This window comes from Sorex araneus, chromosome 5 (assembly GCF_027595985.1).
Source record: "Sorex araneus isolate mSorAra2 chromosome 5, mSorAra2.pri, whole genome shotgun sequence".
NCBI lineage: Eukaryota > Metazoa > Chordata > Mammalia > Eulipotyphla > Soricidae > Sorex > Sorex araneus.
Genome location: NC_073306.1, coordinates 124,236,438 through 124,255,149, shown reverse-complemented (window position 1 = coordinate 124,255,149; position 18,712 = coordinate 124,236,438). Strand labels below are relative to the sequence as shown.

At 37.2% G+C, this 18,712-nt stretch overlaps 1 protein-coding gene across 1 annotated transcript in view; it reads right to left on the bottom strand.

Moving 5' to 3' along the window:
- Positions 1-18,712, bottom strand: part of TOP1 (DNA topoisomerase I) — a 102,560-nt gene that overhangs the window by 31,390 nt on the left and 52,458 nt on the right. The window contains exons 6-9 of the mRNA XM_055137526.1: positions 17,990-18,085; positions 16,413-16,488; positions 11,815-11,921; positions 3,063-3,178 (exon numbers count right to left, since the gene is read on the bottom strand). Coding sequence (XP_054993501.1) covers positions 3,063-3,178; positions 11,815-11,921; positions 16,413-16,488; positions 17,990-18,085 — 395 coding nt within the window. The remainder of the gene's footprint in view (positions 1-3,062; positions 3,179-11,814; positions 11,922-16,412; positions 16,489-17,989; positions 18,086-18,712) is intronic.

Here is an 18,712-nt window from a genome sequence, read left to right as displayed (position 1 = left end):
AACACGGTTTTCTAATAACTCCAATAGTTTTTGAAAATCAAATCCTCATAGTCTACTACTGCAACAACAGCCTCTTTTCAAGAGGAGGGATAGGGCAGGGAGCAGAAGAAAGAAATTGTGGGTTAAAGAAATAGGCATCATTCTTTTAAAAGCCAAGTGGGTGGAATATAAATATCAAATATACTTATATCAGTCAAATTCTAGATATTCCAAACAAAAGTTTAAATGAGTCTTTTCTCTAGAACCACATGGCTCAAAGTGTGGTCTACAGATAGTAATAACAGCACTACAAACACTTCCTTAGAAATGGATAACCTCAGGGCCCTCCAAACCCACCAAATCAGTAAGTGTATTCTTTAGGAGCCAGGTGGCTTGTCCACACACGGCCATTAAACATACACCACTCTGAAACACAGGCACTAAGAAGAGGCCTCTTTCAGGAGAAAAGATGTATCCAAGAGCACTGAGGTTCCTGACATTCTTTCATGTGCTTAGTAAAACCTACTTAGTCTAAAGAAATTCTGAGCTTACCTTATGCTAAATGGTAAAGAAAATCTAAATGGGGTTTTGTGTACCTTAGTTAATAAAGCATAAATGAAAAATAGTTAGAAATGTAATCTACTTTTCAAATAGAGTACTTTTAACAGTGCTCTTATGGCTAATTTCCAGTTTTTCTTTAAAACAATGGTGTTTCCAACACCATAGTATTTAGTTTATATGAAGTGAGATTAAATACTATTCCACTGCCTTACTATTAAACAGGTTATTAGTAATTCACCGAGGGTTTTTTGAAGTCATAGAAAAGCAAAACATGCATTTCAAAATTCAGAATATCTTACAATAGTTGGGAAGTTAACTGTTCTCACTATTAGGGATGTACGGAACTATAGTAGCACAAAACTCAAATTGTCAAAACTGATAAAACAAATGGCTTGGAACTCATAATAACAACAGGTGGCGCTGCTTCCCTCTATTAACCCAACAAACTCCTTTCAGTCTGAAAGTCACTGAATACGATAAAGGCTTTCCAGGGTTTCATAATTCTCCCACGAAGGCATGACCCAGAGTTACCAGTGAAGTTATAACAAGCTTTGAATACAGAAGGGAAACACTGTGTTGCTAAGAATAAAATGCAATAAAATACAAGAATGTAAATATCAAGAGAATTTGAATGAGGAAAAAAAAAGACAAAAGACTGAGTAACCTGACTGAGAGCTGTCCCAATAGACTATATTTTGATGATGATTTTAAATGAGCTGTCATATGACAAAATGACAATTCCCAGCAGCCGTGCTGTGGGAGGATGACTTGAAGGTTCCTGACAATTGGTAGTAGCACTTTGTGGAAAATGACAGAGCTCCAGAAGAGGAAGCTAAGCCAGATCTGAAAACTGAAGCAAGGAAGTAATTCACCGATTTAGTCAGACTGTACCTTCTTCCCCTGCCCAGCAGGTAGAGTCTGCAGGACAACTTAAAGTATTAACTTAGAATAACAAGTCAAAAAAAAAAAAAAAAGAAAAAAAAGAACAACAAGTCAAATATGACATTTATGTTGTATGGCAGGAATTTACACAAAAGGAAGAAATTCCAGAGGGAAGAACAACTGGAAAAGTGCTAAGAGGTTCTGGAGTTGTAATTCCTATAATCCAGGACTATGCAAAAACAGGAAGAGACCCTGGCAACTGGTCATGAATGGGTTGGGCCCCAGCTTCCCATCTTGCAAATAAAAATCCAAAGGCTGGGTTGTCTCGCATTCCTACAAATCACTTTGAACCTGGAATTAAGGTTTTACCAGAGAAGTTCCTGCTAAACTCAGACTAGGGCTAAGAAGACTTCACTTTTACAACTGTCTTCCTTCTTCCAAGGTTCTAGGCTCTTTCTCTACATTAAAGTTTTGACTTCTGAGTCCTATTAGTAATCTCCGGGAACGACTCATTGAAATGATAAATGCTATAACCCTGTTCTCAAATGAAAGGTCAACATAGATCAGAATGCTTTTCTGATACTAGTACTTGTCATTCAGATTATGGGGTATACTGAAAAGTTGCAATAAACAAATTTTAACTTGCCAGGTTTGACATGTTCCTCACTTGTAGGACCTATCTTTTCCATATAAACTACTATTTTTATATACAAAATCATGGTTCTGAAACCTCTGTTCACTACTAACACTTTTCTGTTTTCCTCCTCTTTCTCAAAGTTGTTCAACCACTTGGTTCAAAAGTATCCAATACCATTCCTCATCTATTAAACGAATCCACAATTTACTCTTGTGAACCTTAAGCACAAAAGATGCTGAGGAACAATACTGTAGTTATTCTGAATAGCTTCTTGGAATGTGGGAGATCAGCTGAGCATTACCAGTCTGCTACACTGCCAGTAAGAGGAATGTTAAAGACATTCAAACGTTCAATTCAAGGACAGAAGTACCAATGACAATAATTTTGAGGGTTAGCAGTATGAACATATTTATTTGATAGTGGGCAGGTAAGGCATTTTATAATTTCTCAAACACTGCTACATCTTCATGGCCTTGATCTAAGAAAATTAGCCAGAACCTTTCTTCAAAGTAGTTCTTAGAAGCTGGTGGCAAACTCTTCAATACTCAGATACTAGTACTATTGATAGTGATGAGCAGTTTACCAACTTTCACTCTACCGTTAAAACAAAATACTGTCATTTTAATAAAGTAAACTTTTCTAATAACTCCCAGAGAGTAATTCCCAGAAGTACAATTCAGGTAACAATGTTTAGCTCTGTCACAACATGTTAAACATATGTTGTAAGCCATGTAAATATGACTTCTTTTGGAGACTATACAGATGTAAGACATTAACAGCACCTTTCACACAGTGCTTTTTCAACTTTCACACAGGGCCTTTAAGAGTTGAATAAACACCTGATGACCTTTCCCCAAAACCATACAATGACAATGAAATAAAGTGGATTATATAGCACCAGAATCTTCTACATTTTCTGTTCCTAAGAATTTATACAGCACCAGAACCTTCTATAATTTCTATTCCTAAATCGCCATAAACTGTACAACTCTGGAACACTCACCATCATAGTAAAACTTGACACTCTCTGGAAGAGGCTCATATGGTGGAGCAAATACAGGACCTTTATGCTCTAGGAATTTCCACTTGATGCCTTCAGGATAGCGCTCTTCCTCCCACCTTTAAAAGACAAGGTTCAACCTCATTTAGTGACACTTCACCTAATGTAGAGAATATCACCTATTAAATGCCAAAATAAGCATGCTGATTAGTGCTCTAGAATGATACTAGCCTCAGAATGGAGGCCCGATGAAAATAATTAGCACCCTTTATTTTGAAAAAGTCAAAACAACTAGTAAGATGTAATGCTCTAAGTAGAGAAAAATGTATTTCAACAGTTCAGAGATGAGTGATAAACAGATGAGGTCTATGGAAACAGAAACATGTTTTACCAAAATGGGATAGTAGTAAACCACATGGTATACACAAAAGAGGTATTATTTGTATTATTAGTACATATGATTAGGTCTCCTGGAAGTAAAAATATAAAGTAAATGTACTTAAGGAAATAACCTTATGAAAAGAAAGAACAAAAAATAGTCAATATCTCACTGGGGGATCAACTAAGTTTATGGTATTTACAAGGTAGCTAGAGCAGGCCACCTTTGAAACTATTTTTTACTCACAACATTAAGAGGGGAAAAAAATCTGGGTTTTTTTCTTTTGGTCTAAAACATGTTCATAATCCCAGGCACACAGACATATAAATTAAATATACTAATCAAAATTTACTGTTAGTGAATCATTAAGAAATTTGTTCTCAAATATTTTCAGATTTTTCATGACTCCTATATTCAGTAATGAGACCCCATATGATGCTGCAATCCATAACTAGGCTCCAGAGTGATCTAACACTGAGAAGTGAATCTAAAAACTTGGCAGCAGCAATTTTGTTGTGAAAGCCACACATAGCAGTGCTTAGGGACCACACACACTAATGGTGAAACCTAGGATCTCATATCCACAAGACATGTGCTCTACTATATTCCCCACCTCTCAGCAGAAACAACTTTTTAGATGTATTAGCCAAAAGCATTTGACTAATAAACAACAGAAAAACTGGGGATGGAGCAATAGCACAGTGGGTAGGGCATTTGCCTTGCATACGGCCGACCCAGGTTTGATTCCCAGAATCCCATATGGTCCCCCAAGCACTGCCAGGAATAATTCCTGAGTGGAGAGCCAGGAGTAAGCCCTGTGCATCGCCAAAAAACGAAAACAACAACAACAACAACAACAACAACAATACAAAAAAAGAAAAACAAAAGACAATGAAAAACCATATGCCTGTCATTTAAATGCATCCACTAATGTCATTTTTATACTGAATCATTTCAAAGTAAACGGAATTATTTATGATAGTTCACCATTAAATATTTCCATAAAATATTTTCTATAAAATAAATTGTATCTCTTATATACAATTATCAATCTAATATATTTAGTAATTCACTTATACCCAAATCTAAGACCCAAATCTCCCCTATTATATACAAAATATTTCAGGCTAAGATCCATTGAGTTTCACACGCTGCAGTTGGTAGTGTCTTCTACTTAATAGAAGGAAGGTTCTGGAATTACAAATGTGACCTCTCCATTCTGACCACTGCTATTTTTGAAGATTGGTCCTCTTCATACAGACAGAATATTCAATACTTCATGTATTTTAACTTTCACCACTACCACACTAAAATCTGAGTAAAGTTCTACATAATCTTTGTGATGGCCCATTATGCAATATTCTGTTTTCTATCACAAATCCAGTATTTTACATCATGTTCAAAACAGTGAATTATTATTACATAAAACACAGTGCTCACTATGAAACCCAAACCACATATAGTCCAATGATATTTTGCTGAGTGTCACAGTCATTAAATGAAGAAAGGATAGTCTTTTCAAAAAACAGGGGCTGGAGCAATAGCACAGAGGGTAGGGCGTTTGCCTTGCACGTGGTCAACCCAGGTTTGATTCTCAGCATCCCATATGATCCCCTGAGCACCGCCAGGAGTAATTCCTGAGCGCAGAGACAGGAGTAACCCCTATGCATCACGGGTGTGACCCCAAAAGAAAAACAAACAAACAAAAAAACAATGTGAGGCAGGAGCAGTAGTACAGCAGGTAGGGTGCTTGCCTTACACTTAGCCAACCTAGGTTCAATCCCTGGCATACCATATGGTGCCAAGACCCGCCAGGAGTGAATCCTGAATGCATAGCCAGGAAGGAGTAAGCCATAAGCACCCCTGGGTGTGCCTACCTCCCCCCCCCCCCCGCCAAATAAAATAAAAGTGATGGGAAAACTGTAAAAGATTGAAAGTGTGTCCTTTCTCTATGTTAAAAAACAAACTCAACATAAATCAAAGAGCTAAAACTATGACTCTTTAAAGAAAACACGCAGTAAAACCTTCATGACACTGGATTTAGTAATAACTTTTTAGAGATGATAATAAAACCACAAAAGAAACATTAAATTTGACTACAAAATGACTACTTTGAAGAGCAATCCACAGACTAAAATGGCAACCCACAAAATATTTGTGAAAACATCTCAGTGTTTCCCAGGGGTTGGGAAACAGCCTCCAGAACTGGGGGAGAAGGCGGTGTATTTTGTTTGTTTGCTTAAAGACAGTAGACTGGGTGAACAGGAAAATATGCTGAGTTGTTTTGCTTCTTTTTTCTGAAAAGGAGGCAGTAGGTGAAGTAAATTTGGGAACCTCCGATCTGCACAATAAAGGGTTAATATCCATAAACCATAAAGAATGAAAACTCAGTAATAAAAACAACCCAATTAAAACACAGAGAAAGCACAGAATATATATTTCCTGCCACCCAAGATCTATAAGGAAAGATGTTCAATCATCACTAATCATTAAGATAATTTAAATTTCTATCTTAAATAAATTAATCATTATAAATTTATCACATCTCTTAAATCATGAGATATCACTTCTACCCACATACATGGATGGCCTTTTTAAGCCAAAAAAGGAAAAAACTTAGAAACAGAAGTGGCTAATGAGACTGCAAATAAACTTCAATTTTTGGGTCATAGGACACTGTCCTCATAGGACACTGCTGAATTCATTATTCAGTACATCCACTGATGCAAACAGTATGCTAAATTCTTCAAAAGCAAGCGCAGAATTTCCATATAATCCAGCATTTTCAATTCTACAAAGATGGCCCCCTCAAACTTTAAGCAAGTATTCAAAATGGTTCAAATGCTGAATTCACATTAGCAAAAAAGACTTAAGGGTCTATTAACAGATGAATAAATAAAATGTGGTCCCGCACAAAATGGAATATTCTTCAGTCTCAAAAATGAAGAATTTCTAGAAGCCAGGAATATGGTTCAAGGTCTGGATTTAATCCCCAGCACTGTATAATCCCTGACCTCACCATCAGTGTCCTTGGTACCACAAACAGCAGGAAAACTGATACATGCTACAATGTGGACAATCCTTTAGAAAGTCATCTTAAAACCAGTAACAAAATGATACATTATATGTGGCATTTTATGAAAGCACAAAAAGATGGTAGTTAACAATGGCTAGAAGAGATGAAAGAACAGAGTATCAGTTTTGCAAAATGAAGAGTTTGAATGCTGATTTACAATGGCCACACAAAAAGTTTAAGTTACCACCACCTAACAGTATCACTTAACCATGCTCAGAGTTGGTCAAGTTTTAATGTATTTTACCACAAAATAATGTTTTCATACCTTAGATTCAATCAAATCTTTACATGAAAGCAGTACGTCTATAACTAACCTACTTCACTGCTATCAAACTGGTTGGACTGGGGTTGAAGAGAGAATTCAAAGGGCTGAGCACATGCTTAGCAGCAGGAGACCCCTATTGATTTCCAGGACCATATACGGTCCCCTTGAGTACCATGCCAGGAGCAACTCCCAAGCAGGGGTAGGAGTAGATAGAACATGAACGCAGCTGGGTGTGGATCTGCTAACACCTCCAACCCAGATCAAAAGGCCTACACGCAGGAACTCACCCAAAGCCCAATTACCCTCTAAACAGAAACAAAAGAGATAAACAAAGGTAAACTACGCAGGCATGGATGTACACATGATGTTAAGTTTATCTGTGGCAGAGAGACTGTCAAGGGGTTAGAATGTCATACTTTCCTTTATCCTGGGACTTTATTCCACGCCTCTCTCATCATCTTTAGCATTTAAAAAAGTTTGTTTTTCTGGTTTTGTGCCATACCCAGCAGTGGGTATTCAGGACTTATTCCTGGCTCTGTATTCATTCAGGGTTCACTCCTGGTGGGTGGGTTTGGGAGATCTGGGGCGCTGGGAATCGAACACGAGCTGACTGCATGCAAGTTAAGTTGTTCCAGGTCACCTTTAGCATTTTAAAATTAAGACCTCAAACACAGTTACTTTTTGACCACTTAAATTAAGAGGGCTTGGAGAGCTAGTTCAGGAGATAAGGTGCTTTCCATGTAGCTGACCCTGCCGGTGGTACTGCACATGGCCCTCCAAAGTACTGCCAAGCATCAATCCAGAGGGCAGAGGAAGGAATGGCCTTAAGCACCACTGGGTGTGGACTGAAAACAACCCCCTGTCCCCACCTGACCCTCCAAACGATGAGATCTACTAAACCGTGAATCATTTGATAATAAAACAAACAGAAAAACAGATGATATATCAATGAATCAATAACAATTACGATACAAATGAAAACAGTAATACTGGCCTCCATAATAACTTTCAAACAAAACTTAGGAAACCATATAGACACTGTCAATTTGATTACAAAATCTTCAGAGGGGGCAGAAGAACAAGATTGTTCAAGTAGCAAAGTAAATATCATGGTATCAAGTTCCCTTATAGTTGACAAGCCCTGCACACTACAAGGTAAAATACATTACTTTCAGAACTCAAAGTACGTATTAACTTTCTGAAATAATGTCTAAAATCAAGGACCATTTCTTTGGATTGAGGATATCAATCTGTATTCCTCAAATTTCTTATCACTGTTACTAACTGGATTCATAAACACTGGACTTCCAACACTACGTCTACACATTACTGTTACCCTTACGTTTTTCCTTTGCTTAAAAAAACTCAAAACTGCATTAAAGTCACCCCTATGATTGCTGTATAATGCAACTGATCCCAGTTCACTCCCAACACTGCATACAGACCCCAAGGATGGCCAAGTATCACTCCTGAGCACAGAATCAGGAATAGCTATTGGCCATCGCAAGGTATGTCCCCCAAAACCAGTATTATTTAAAACATAAAGTCCCATATAACAAGAGGAGTCCCCCCAGTTTATATACATATATATATATATATAAAAGTTTAGAATAAATAGGAAACTTCTACCCCAAAAAGTGAATATAGCACAAAGCATAGCTAAAGCCCCATACAAATATTCAGAATCTAGACCGTCACCACTTATAACACTGTTAATATAAAGAAAATGTGACTGAATTAAGAAACCCTTAAAAAGGAATCTTGACTTTTTCCATCTCTACTGTCACCAAAGCAGACAATAAATATCAAAGCGCTTAGATGGGCAGGTGTGTGTGTGTGTGTGTGTGTGAGAGAGAGAGAGAGAGAGAGAGAGTGTGAGAGAGTGAGAGAGAGAGAGAGATAGGGTAGGTGGGTGTGGTAGTGTAGTAAAAGAATCTATAATCTACATATTTGCCATGCTGATAGTGTATGTGATTTTAAAAAATGGGAGTACTTACAATTTAGTTACCTAATGATTCACTGAGGATTTGCCCACTGACCTCAGAGTTTAACAGGCAGAATACAGTGAGAGAAAAGCTAAGTTATCCACTGGGACCATGCCTATTTTCTATTTTCAAAAGTGGAAATATACTGTCATCAGTACTGTGCTTAAAAATATACAAACTGGGCTGGGGCACTAACTCAGAAGGCCAGGGATGCATAGGACCCTAAAGTCAATGCCCATTATCACCTTCTTGAGAAGCACCAGGTGAAACTATAGCAGTCCCCAGTACTACTTGAAGAGGTTCTCATCAAAGCATATATTCTCAATGTTTATCAGAATCGACAGAAGATGTACTGGAAGCTGATTATTCATTCACCTACAAGTGGCAAAACTGATAAAGGATTTCTACTGAAGAAGCAAAAGTGGGCTATTAGACCTAATTTTACACCCAAAGTCAGACCAGAATATTCTGAACCAGAATAAAAACAAATGCTTCAGGACTTAATAAAAGCAAAGATTCCAAAGATGGGAAAATGTCAGGGAGTCACTGATGACAAGGAAGCAAACTTATTCATGTAACATTTACCGAGCACCCACCACAGAACCGAAAGAATCCTAAGAGACTGGGGCATTATTAACTCATCATTCTCCTGACTACCAATCATAATGTCCAGACCTTTATATAAATTAGTTTCAAAGAAAAGAATGAAATAAAAATGAGGGAAGTCAAGACATGGAGCTTTTTGTTTTCTGACTCTAATCTTTTGAAAGGCCCATAATTCCTTTTACTGATCCTTTTACTTTTCTTCTAACCCCACATGTTCTCCTCAATAATACCAGGTGATAGCTGTGCTGGCATCTCTGCAACTGGAGCTCTGCTTCTCTCCAGGGCCTCCCCAGAGCTAAACCTTTCCCCTTCTCTCAAAGGTGCTGGGGACATAATAGTTCGCAGCTATAAAAGACACAGACCCAAGTCTATGCTTCTATATATCCAACTATACAGAATAGTTACCTCAAGGCTGCAAAAGAAAAAGGGAATACAATAAAGAGCCAAAAAAACCTGTCATACTTTCGGATCCATAACTCAAGATTACTTACACTTTCCAACATACATAAAAATCATATTAATGAAAATTTTAGGAAGATTATTTTAAGTATGTTTATTTCAAACTTCAAAACAAAGCTCATATTAATTAAACCATATTACAGTGTGAACTTCTAGTAGTATGTGCCAGAGACAATGTGTTAAAAATTTTTTCCATCGGCTGGTCTCTCATTCTGGGTAACTCAGGGAAGGGACCACCAAGCAAAATGTGGTTGGAGGTCATTTGGGGGAAGGGTGAGGCGGGCAGAATACAGACTAGAGACTGAACACAATGGCCACTCAACACCTCTTTTGCAAACCACAACACCTAATCAGAGAGAGAGAACAAAAGGGAATTCCCTGCCATAGTGGCAGGGTGGGGTGGGGGGAGACGGGTCTGGGGAGGGGGGGAGGGATGTTGGGTTTACAGGTGGTGGAGAATGGGCACTGGTGAAGGGATGGGTTATTGAACTTTGTATGGGGGAAGCATGAGCATAAAGATGTATGGATCTGTAACTGTACCCTCACGATGACTCTCTAATTAAAAATAAACTAAAAAAATTTAAAAAAAAATTAAAAAAAAAATTTTTCCATCTAAACACACTTCTCAAAAACTAATCCCTGGAGTAACAAAACCTGAGAGTTGGTCTACAGAACTGAATTGTGGATGGTGGTGGAAATCGAGAGGTCCATGGGGGAAGCTGATATTCAGGGGTGTGTGTGGTTGTTGAAGCAATATGTGTATAAACTCTATCATTAACAGTATTGTAAATCATGGTATGATGTTCAGTAAAAACAAGAAAGAAGGGGAAAAATTAACCTTTGGGGCAGACAGATAGGTTGAAGAGTTAGTGTGCACATCTGTCTCTCCCCCTGACCCCCACACCAGTCCCCACAACACACACCTTTGTCCTCCGTAGATCTTTACTGAATCTTTACTCCCATAATGAACAATGCTGTATGATTTTCTAAATTACAGATATTCTGACATTAGTTTTTCCCAGTCTGAGATATTAAAGGAAAATAAAAAGATCCTTTCTTTTTAAACTTCTTTGCATGTTTGACTAGCTATGAAGGTGACCTTATTTTCTTTAATGAACTATTCCTTACTTCTCAACTAGACCAGTGTTCTTCAACCTTTCTACACTTATAGACCCAGCACCTATCGGCACACCGGTCCAAAGATCAGAAATTATAACCTTTGTAGCAGGTCACCGTGTTTTCAAACTTTCTACAACTGCAGATGGTACTGATCCATACTAGTTAAAGACTGTTCTTTTTCTATTTGTTTTACAAGATTTTTTCCATATTAGGATTCTTAACCCTTTGTACTACAAATTCTTTCCACAGAGACTTTTCATTCAAAGGGCCCGAGTTTGTTTAGCATATAAAAGATTTGATTTTGAAGTACAAAACTGTAAATATTTTTTTTACAGGTTTGAAAAAATATATGTATATATTCGGTTACTGGCGCCTGCTTGAGCAAATCGAAGATCAACGGGATACAAGTGATACAAGTGATATATATATATATATCTACTTTCAGAAGGTTCTCAGTGTCTCGTAATAATTACAAAATAATCAACTGTTTTCCTTATGAAGTCAATTTAAAAAAACACAGGCAAGGTTTCCACAAAAAATTTTTAGCATAATCCATGTTTTTCCTATTGTTTCAAATGTAATTTTCTTCACTGCTAAACTCTCAAGTATTTCATAGGTCTACTCATCTAGTTCCTCCTTTTAAAACAGATGGTACCTAGTCCTGAGATCCAATAAAGTTGAAAACTAGTCAGTTTTCACTACTTCACCTATCACTTAAAAAAAATTCAAAGTCATTACTCTAGAGGTTCTTTTTAAATACTAACAACCCTCCCAAATATCCGATTATTAATTACATAATTCAATGCTCTTGCCTAAAATCATTACGGAATAATAGCTGACATTTTAACCCAGTGCTGAGATGTTACCATTTCCATTTCTGCTCCTCTTCTTTCTTCGGTTTCTTTTTCTTGCTATCTGGCTCAGGAACTTTTTTATCTTTATCTTTATTCTTGGGTTTTTTCAATTTAACGTCCTATAAAGAAACATGGTAAGAAACACTTAAATAAAAATCAATCACATTTCTAAAATGGGAGGCGCCATTTGAAAGAAAAACTGTGACCTCAGAACAAGGGAAATGTCTTAATTTCACAAATACATTATTTCACTGGTGCTTTAACAGTAGTAGTGTTTACCCAACTCCCTGACAAATTATCAGAGAAAGAAGTTAAAACACTTGTGCAGAATAGCACAGGGTTGCTTAAAACACCTGCCTAGCAAATACATGATCATAAGTTCAAGAACCCAGGATCCCAAATGTGCAAAAGCACAATACAGGCAGCTCTATGACTTGACTCTGGAAACCCTGCTGTCTTTGATCTCTGGCATTGTAAATAATTTCTACTCTGGTGTTTTAAATAAATTCATACTGCAGGCAGTAGTTTGTAAGCAACACCAAAAGTGCTGTGACCATCAGCAAGCACCACAATCTAATATATTCATACCTTAACCAGGAAGTGCAAACTCAGGCTAGTGAACACATGCTAGCACTGCAACAGAAAAATAAGGGCTGAGGAGATTCTAGACCACAATGGTCCCCGAAGCATTACTAGGTATCGTCCTGGAGGTTCCAGGCACAGCCAGGTTCAACCAGCACTGTATCCTTAGACCCTAATATTCAACTATCTGGCCTGGTTAACTGAGATTTATTTACATGTCCCCTGTATTTCTAAGCACCACTTTGGGGGAGGGAAAGGGGGGAGAAAGAGAGAGAAAGCATGTGTGTGTATAAAATGCAGTGACCCAAGTGGACAAGCACTACAGCTAAAATAAGCCCAGTACACCCGACACAAAGAAATTCCAAGTACTACAAGTTAGCCCAAACCTTAACAGTACATCCTTAGAGGTCTCCAAGCATCACAGGGCATGGCCCTAGAGGCCCCCAGCACCGCCAGGGTAGCCAGATATTTTTAACACCACAGAGCCTGAGCAGCACAACATCCTCAGTCTTTGCATTGAGCTGCTGATCCATTTTCCCAAGAATCTCTGGTAGATTATCCCACAAGCTTCCTGAGTACCACTTGTGAGATACCCCCCCCCCAAAAAAAAACCAAACAAGCTGACTCTGTAGAAGACCCTGGGAAATTTCATTCAAGAAATTTTTACACGTATACAGGTATATAAGTATTCATATCTAACATTTACTGATAACAAATTAAAAAAACCGTATTTTTAAAATGACCCCTAAATTCAGTTATGTGGTGATCTTCACTTGTTTAAGTATTTCCATTTTAAATCTCTTTGAATACTTTGATAAATAATGGGGATAGGAGGCTTTCTATTATATGCTTCATACACAATTTAAAAGGAAACTCCTACCTATTACAGCAATATGCTTTCTATCACTGCTATCTGCATAAGAAATAATGAAGAAACAAGCATTTGGAAGGTTCTAAAATGACTACCAGTACCTACAGTATTACAATTCTTTTTTGAACTGCAACTCTAGTTGCTCACACACACACACACACACACACACCCCTACCCCCCCCACACCCGCCAGTAAGACTCTTTTAATCTCCCAAAAGCATCTCCGGAATGATCCCCGAGCACAGACCAAGAAGAAAAGCCATATATTGCTGGGTATGACCCCAAAACAAGTGTAATTCACCAATACAGGAGCTAAATCTTAAAGTATATACACATCAACACAAAAACTATTGAGGCCGGAGTGATAGTAAAGCGGGTAGGAAGTTTGCTTTGCACACAGCTCATCCAGGTTCAATCCCAGCATCCCATGGTGCTCAAGTACCGCGAGGAGGAATTCCTGAGTGCAGAGCCAGGAGTAACGCCTGAGCATTGCTGTGTGTGACTAAAACCCCTTTTCCCAAACTCCCCCTCCCCCCACCAAAAAAAAAAAAAACCCCACAACTCTAAAAAAAAAAAGTACTACGTAACATGTGTAAGCCCCACTAACAGAATCTAAACTCTGGTATTATGGTCTTCATTTCCTAACTGCTCAAGGAAATCTTCATTTAGCAATTTATATACAGCTAGCTATTTAAAGCTACTTTTGAGTCACCTTAAAATCGGTTAAGGAATGGTAGAGCTTGAAAGAATTTTATAGACTATTTGGTATGACCTCTTCCAGTTAATCCAGGAAAGGATGAAACAGGTTTCATTGCTAGCTCCAGATCACAGAGCTGCTATTGACCATTATGATAGCTCAGGTTTCCAAAAACCACTATCGAATTTGACTCAGGGAATAACTTGCAACAGATAAACATTCTAGTCATGAGAGGTTGATGATCAAGATAGTGTGAAAAAAAAAAAATAAAGAATAGTGTGAATAAACACAAGGTCTTTAAATAAAAGACGTTTGAGCTAGAAGATGAAAAACTAGCAGTGGTGAGATAGTAGGTAGGCATTGCCTTGTGAGCTACTGATCAGGGTTACATATGATACTTTGAGCACCATCAGGAGTAGCACAGCCGGGTTTACCCCTGCACACAAACCAAAAAGATGAAAAACTTTAATATCACACATATATCAAACTAGTAATGAAGAATATAAATGTGTCAATGTGGTTTAGAAGAAGAAAGTATTAGTCTAGCATATTAATTCATATGTTTACTATTTAGACTAAAAAGACCACAAAGAAAAGGGAATGTTTTTCAGTTAGAACCTCTCTGAACAACTTCTGAATAGGTATGCAGATGGTCTTCCCATCAGGAAACTACTGGCTACACTGCATGCTTGAAAGCCTCAATATGGAATAATCAGTCACTGAGAAATTTCAGAACAATTCCCAGAAATGAAAACCAGAGCCAGCAAGTTTAGTTTGATGACCTATCCTGCCATCTGGAGTCCCTGTAACAATAACACTTGTCTACTGAAATTCAGATTGTCAGTCTGCATTTTTTTAAGTGCCTGTGCACTCAGAGGGCTCCTAAAGAGAAAAACAAGAGATATTTAAAAAACAAAACCAAAAAAACAACCATTACTTCCAAGTGACTTAACAGGTATTACTTCCAAACTGAGAAAAAAAAGGCATTATTGCATATAAATACAAGAAATAAAGATATAGAAAGCATGCAAAGTTTGTATTTCCCTATTAACTCATATATACTAGTCTAAACTGAGAATGGAGTAACTCCCATAATCACAATGCAGTACTTTAGCCAATACTACAATGGTGTAAACTAGTGATAATTTTTCTTCAAGGGTTCTTTCAAGTATTAAATAATACATAAAGCATTACAAAATACTACCAGACATACAATAAGTACCTACTCTATTTAATGTAATTATTATTATTCACACTGTTACTAGGATAAAGTACTCTTAAAAGAGTAGTCTTAAAAGACTACTAATTCTGTACTGTCATTATTCTTTACCATCGTAACTTCAAGCTATTGGTTTTACACTTTCAAATTCTTTTTGCCCAAGATAGGAGCTAACATCAAATGTAGCATCAGCTAAAACTCAATCATATCTTCTCTTAGGAGAGGTGAAAAAATAAAACCCTAATGAAGCTGATGTTCTCTTTTTATCACAAACAACTCCTTTGTACAGTAGAATGTTCCCTAAGTTATAATTACATTATATTTTAAATGTACTACAAACATCCAATAAAATCGTTCCTTAGTACAATAGGAAGTTCTAAAAGATAATTATATTTTAAATCTACCACAAGCATCAAATAAAGCCCTGAATTGAACTGAGATTTGAAGGATGGGTAAAGGCAGGAGAAGGGAAAAAGAGCACATGTGTTCCATACACAGGGAATAGTATGTGCCACATAAGCATAAAAGAATCTTGTGTTGAAAACAATGGAGGCCAGTGTGTGCCAGAACCAGGTAAATTAGAAGAAAACTTGGAGGAGAGTCCAGATTGGGAGTAGTAGTTGCAGTAAACAGTCAAGATTTCATCATATGTCCAATGGCACCCATGAAAAAGGACTCTGTAGTGTAGTAGGGATGGCTGCCCAAAGTGACAAGCAAGTTTTACTAGATATAAAAGAGCACTGAAATACATCCTTAGAAGTTAAAATATAATTTGTTAATGGTTCCTCTTAAGTGCATGAAAACAATGCAACTTCTCCAAGAACATCAAGTTGGCAGGATAACTATGGGTAGATACCCAGAAAGATAAGCATTCTTAAAACTAGCCAGGGCTGGAATGAGTCCAGCAAGTAGAAAGTTTAATTTGCACAAGATTATTGGAGTTCAATCCCTGGCACCACAAAGGTCCCCAAAATCCCACCAGGAGATTGCTGAACACAGATCCAGGAATAAACTGAGAAACATCAGTATGGCCCTAAAACTAAACAAAACAGAAACTAACAGGACTATAGCCAATGTAACATGTTTCTAAGTTTTTATTTTCTCACCCCACCCTCTACAACATGCTGTATTTCCTCTACAACAAACCAATAAATTCCTTAAACCAGTATGTCTTCAACAGCCATTTTACAGGAAATTTTTTCCAATCTCAAGCCCAACGGATGTAAAATATTCTTACTAACCTCTTCTTCCTCTAGTTTCCGTTTCTTTTCCTTCTTGATATCTTCTGTTTTAATTTTCTTAGGTTTATAATCAGCGCTAGAAAGGGAAATATGAATATGCAGATTAAAACAATTGAGACTTAACAGTGGAGGGAACTGAATCAGTGGTAAAGGATTGGTGCAGCACTCTGCTACTTACTTCTAAACTGTAATACCACAATTAAAAAAAATATATATATAGGTCTAGAAAGATAGTACAAGGATTAAGGTGCTTGACTTGCATATGGCTAACTCCCGGTTCACTATATAGTAGTGCGTATGATCCCCCAGCACCACTAGGAGTGATCTCTGAGCACAGAGAGAGCCAGGTGTGATACAAAAACTAAACTAAAACAAAGCAACAATAATAAAAGATAGGTGTGATTCAGTAGTTCTTATTAGATTTTAAGACCTCCAGCTTGAGGCCTGGTTAGAGCTCACCAAATACCTGCTTTATAATCTTGAGACTGATGGGTTTGCGAGAAATAGTACAGCACTTAGGGTTCTTGTCTTGCACATGGCCGGCCTGTGTTAGATCCCAGGTACCACAGATGGTTTCCTGATACCTGCCAGGAATGATCCCTGAATGGAGCCAGGAATAAACCCTGAGCAGAGCGGAGTGTGGTGCTAACCTCTCTCCCAACAACAACCAAAGAAGTCTGATCCCCAGCCAAGTCCCACATACACAAGTGAGACTCAAGAAGCTCATCTGCTTGGGTTCCACAAAAAAGCTCCACAATCAAGTATGTAATCACTGGTCAACCCAGAAATACCAACAACAAGAGAGAATGAAACAATTTTTTAATTTAAGAAACAAAACAAAAAAACCTGAATTCTTAGAGGCTTCTAAAGTAGGCATGGCTGTTTTCTGGGAATTTGTTCTTGACTATGAACTTGTTCTTGACTATGAACTGGGAACTTCATAGTCAAGAACATGAATAGAGAAAATAACAAAGGTCATATGAGGGACTAACAAACACAGCCGTACATAAAACAAAACGTTAAACAAGATGCAGGCCTAGAAGAGAAGGAAGTGGAAAATACCTACAAAAAGACAAGATACCCCTGTAAGATGGAAATCTGGAACCCATAAGCATAGGGCAATAATGGTTAACACAAAGTAACTGACCTCTGAGCACAGAGCCAGGAGTAAACCTTGAGCACAGCTGAGAATGCCCCCCCCACACACCAAGCCAAAACAAAACGAAACAAATATATGTGTGTGCTTGTTGTGTGTATGCATAAAATAATAGAATTTAACAACTTTACTGAACAAGTCTGCAGAAGAGGTACAGGTACATTTCAAATAACTATTTAAACTAAAAGTAGTTTTTATTCTATAAAATGTATCCATAACTTTTCCAATAAAGAATATAAATATATATTCTCTACTTTTTTCTCAAATATTGAGAATTTGCCTTAGCTCTTATTCAAAGAGAAAATATAACCAAGTCCTTTAATCACAAATTCAAAACAAGCAAATTAACTAATTTCTGTGTACTGTACAAATATACATTTATTCTTTAAACAACTTTTATTTTTACAAATCAGATACTCACTCATCCTCATCTCGTGGTCTCTTTAATGGCTTTATATCCTCTTTGGGAGGAACAAAATAATTATCGTCCTCTGGTTCATCTTTAATTCGTGGTGGACTTAGAAGGAAAAAATTGTTAGTTACTAAGTTTTCAGATATCTACATTAAGTATCCACACTATATAAGATACATTTATCATTGAAAATAAGTACATTAAATAAGATACATTAATCGCTAGAAGCAGTTAGCATAAAATAACAAAACACTTGTACAAACATACTAAAGGGTTTTCCATAAGCACTTTCTCTTATTTCTTACAACTGTGTGAAGTAAACAGTACTGTCTTCATCAGTGAACAGAAAATATCAAGAAGTCTAAAATAAGGATTCCTTATTTGAAATCAGTACTTTATTCCCCCTACACTTCAGTTGCCTCTATCAGCACTAAACCACAATATGATCAAACTAATGTTTTTTCATTTTATATGAGTTCTACCACGTAACTGACTTCACACTACTATTCAAATGTTCTAGGAGCTCCACAAGAAAAAAAATTATTTTCTAAGTTTGGTACTTTAAGCTTCTAAAAGAGAGCATTTTCTAATTCAGAGGCCCAGAGCAAATTAAAGTCATTCTAACTCAAACCTACTGTTCAATTTTCTAATCTTTATTTAAACACAGAAAAGTGCTTTGCCACTATTTTTGTCAGGGTTTTTAACTTCACGGCAGCCACAAAAATTTTATGG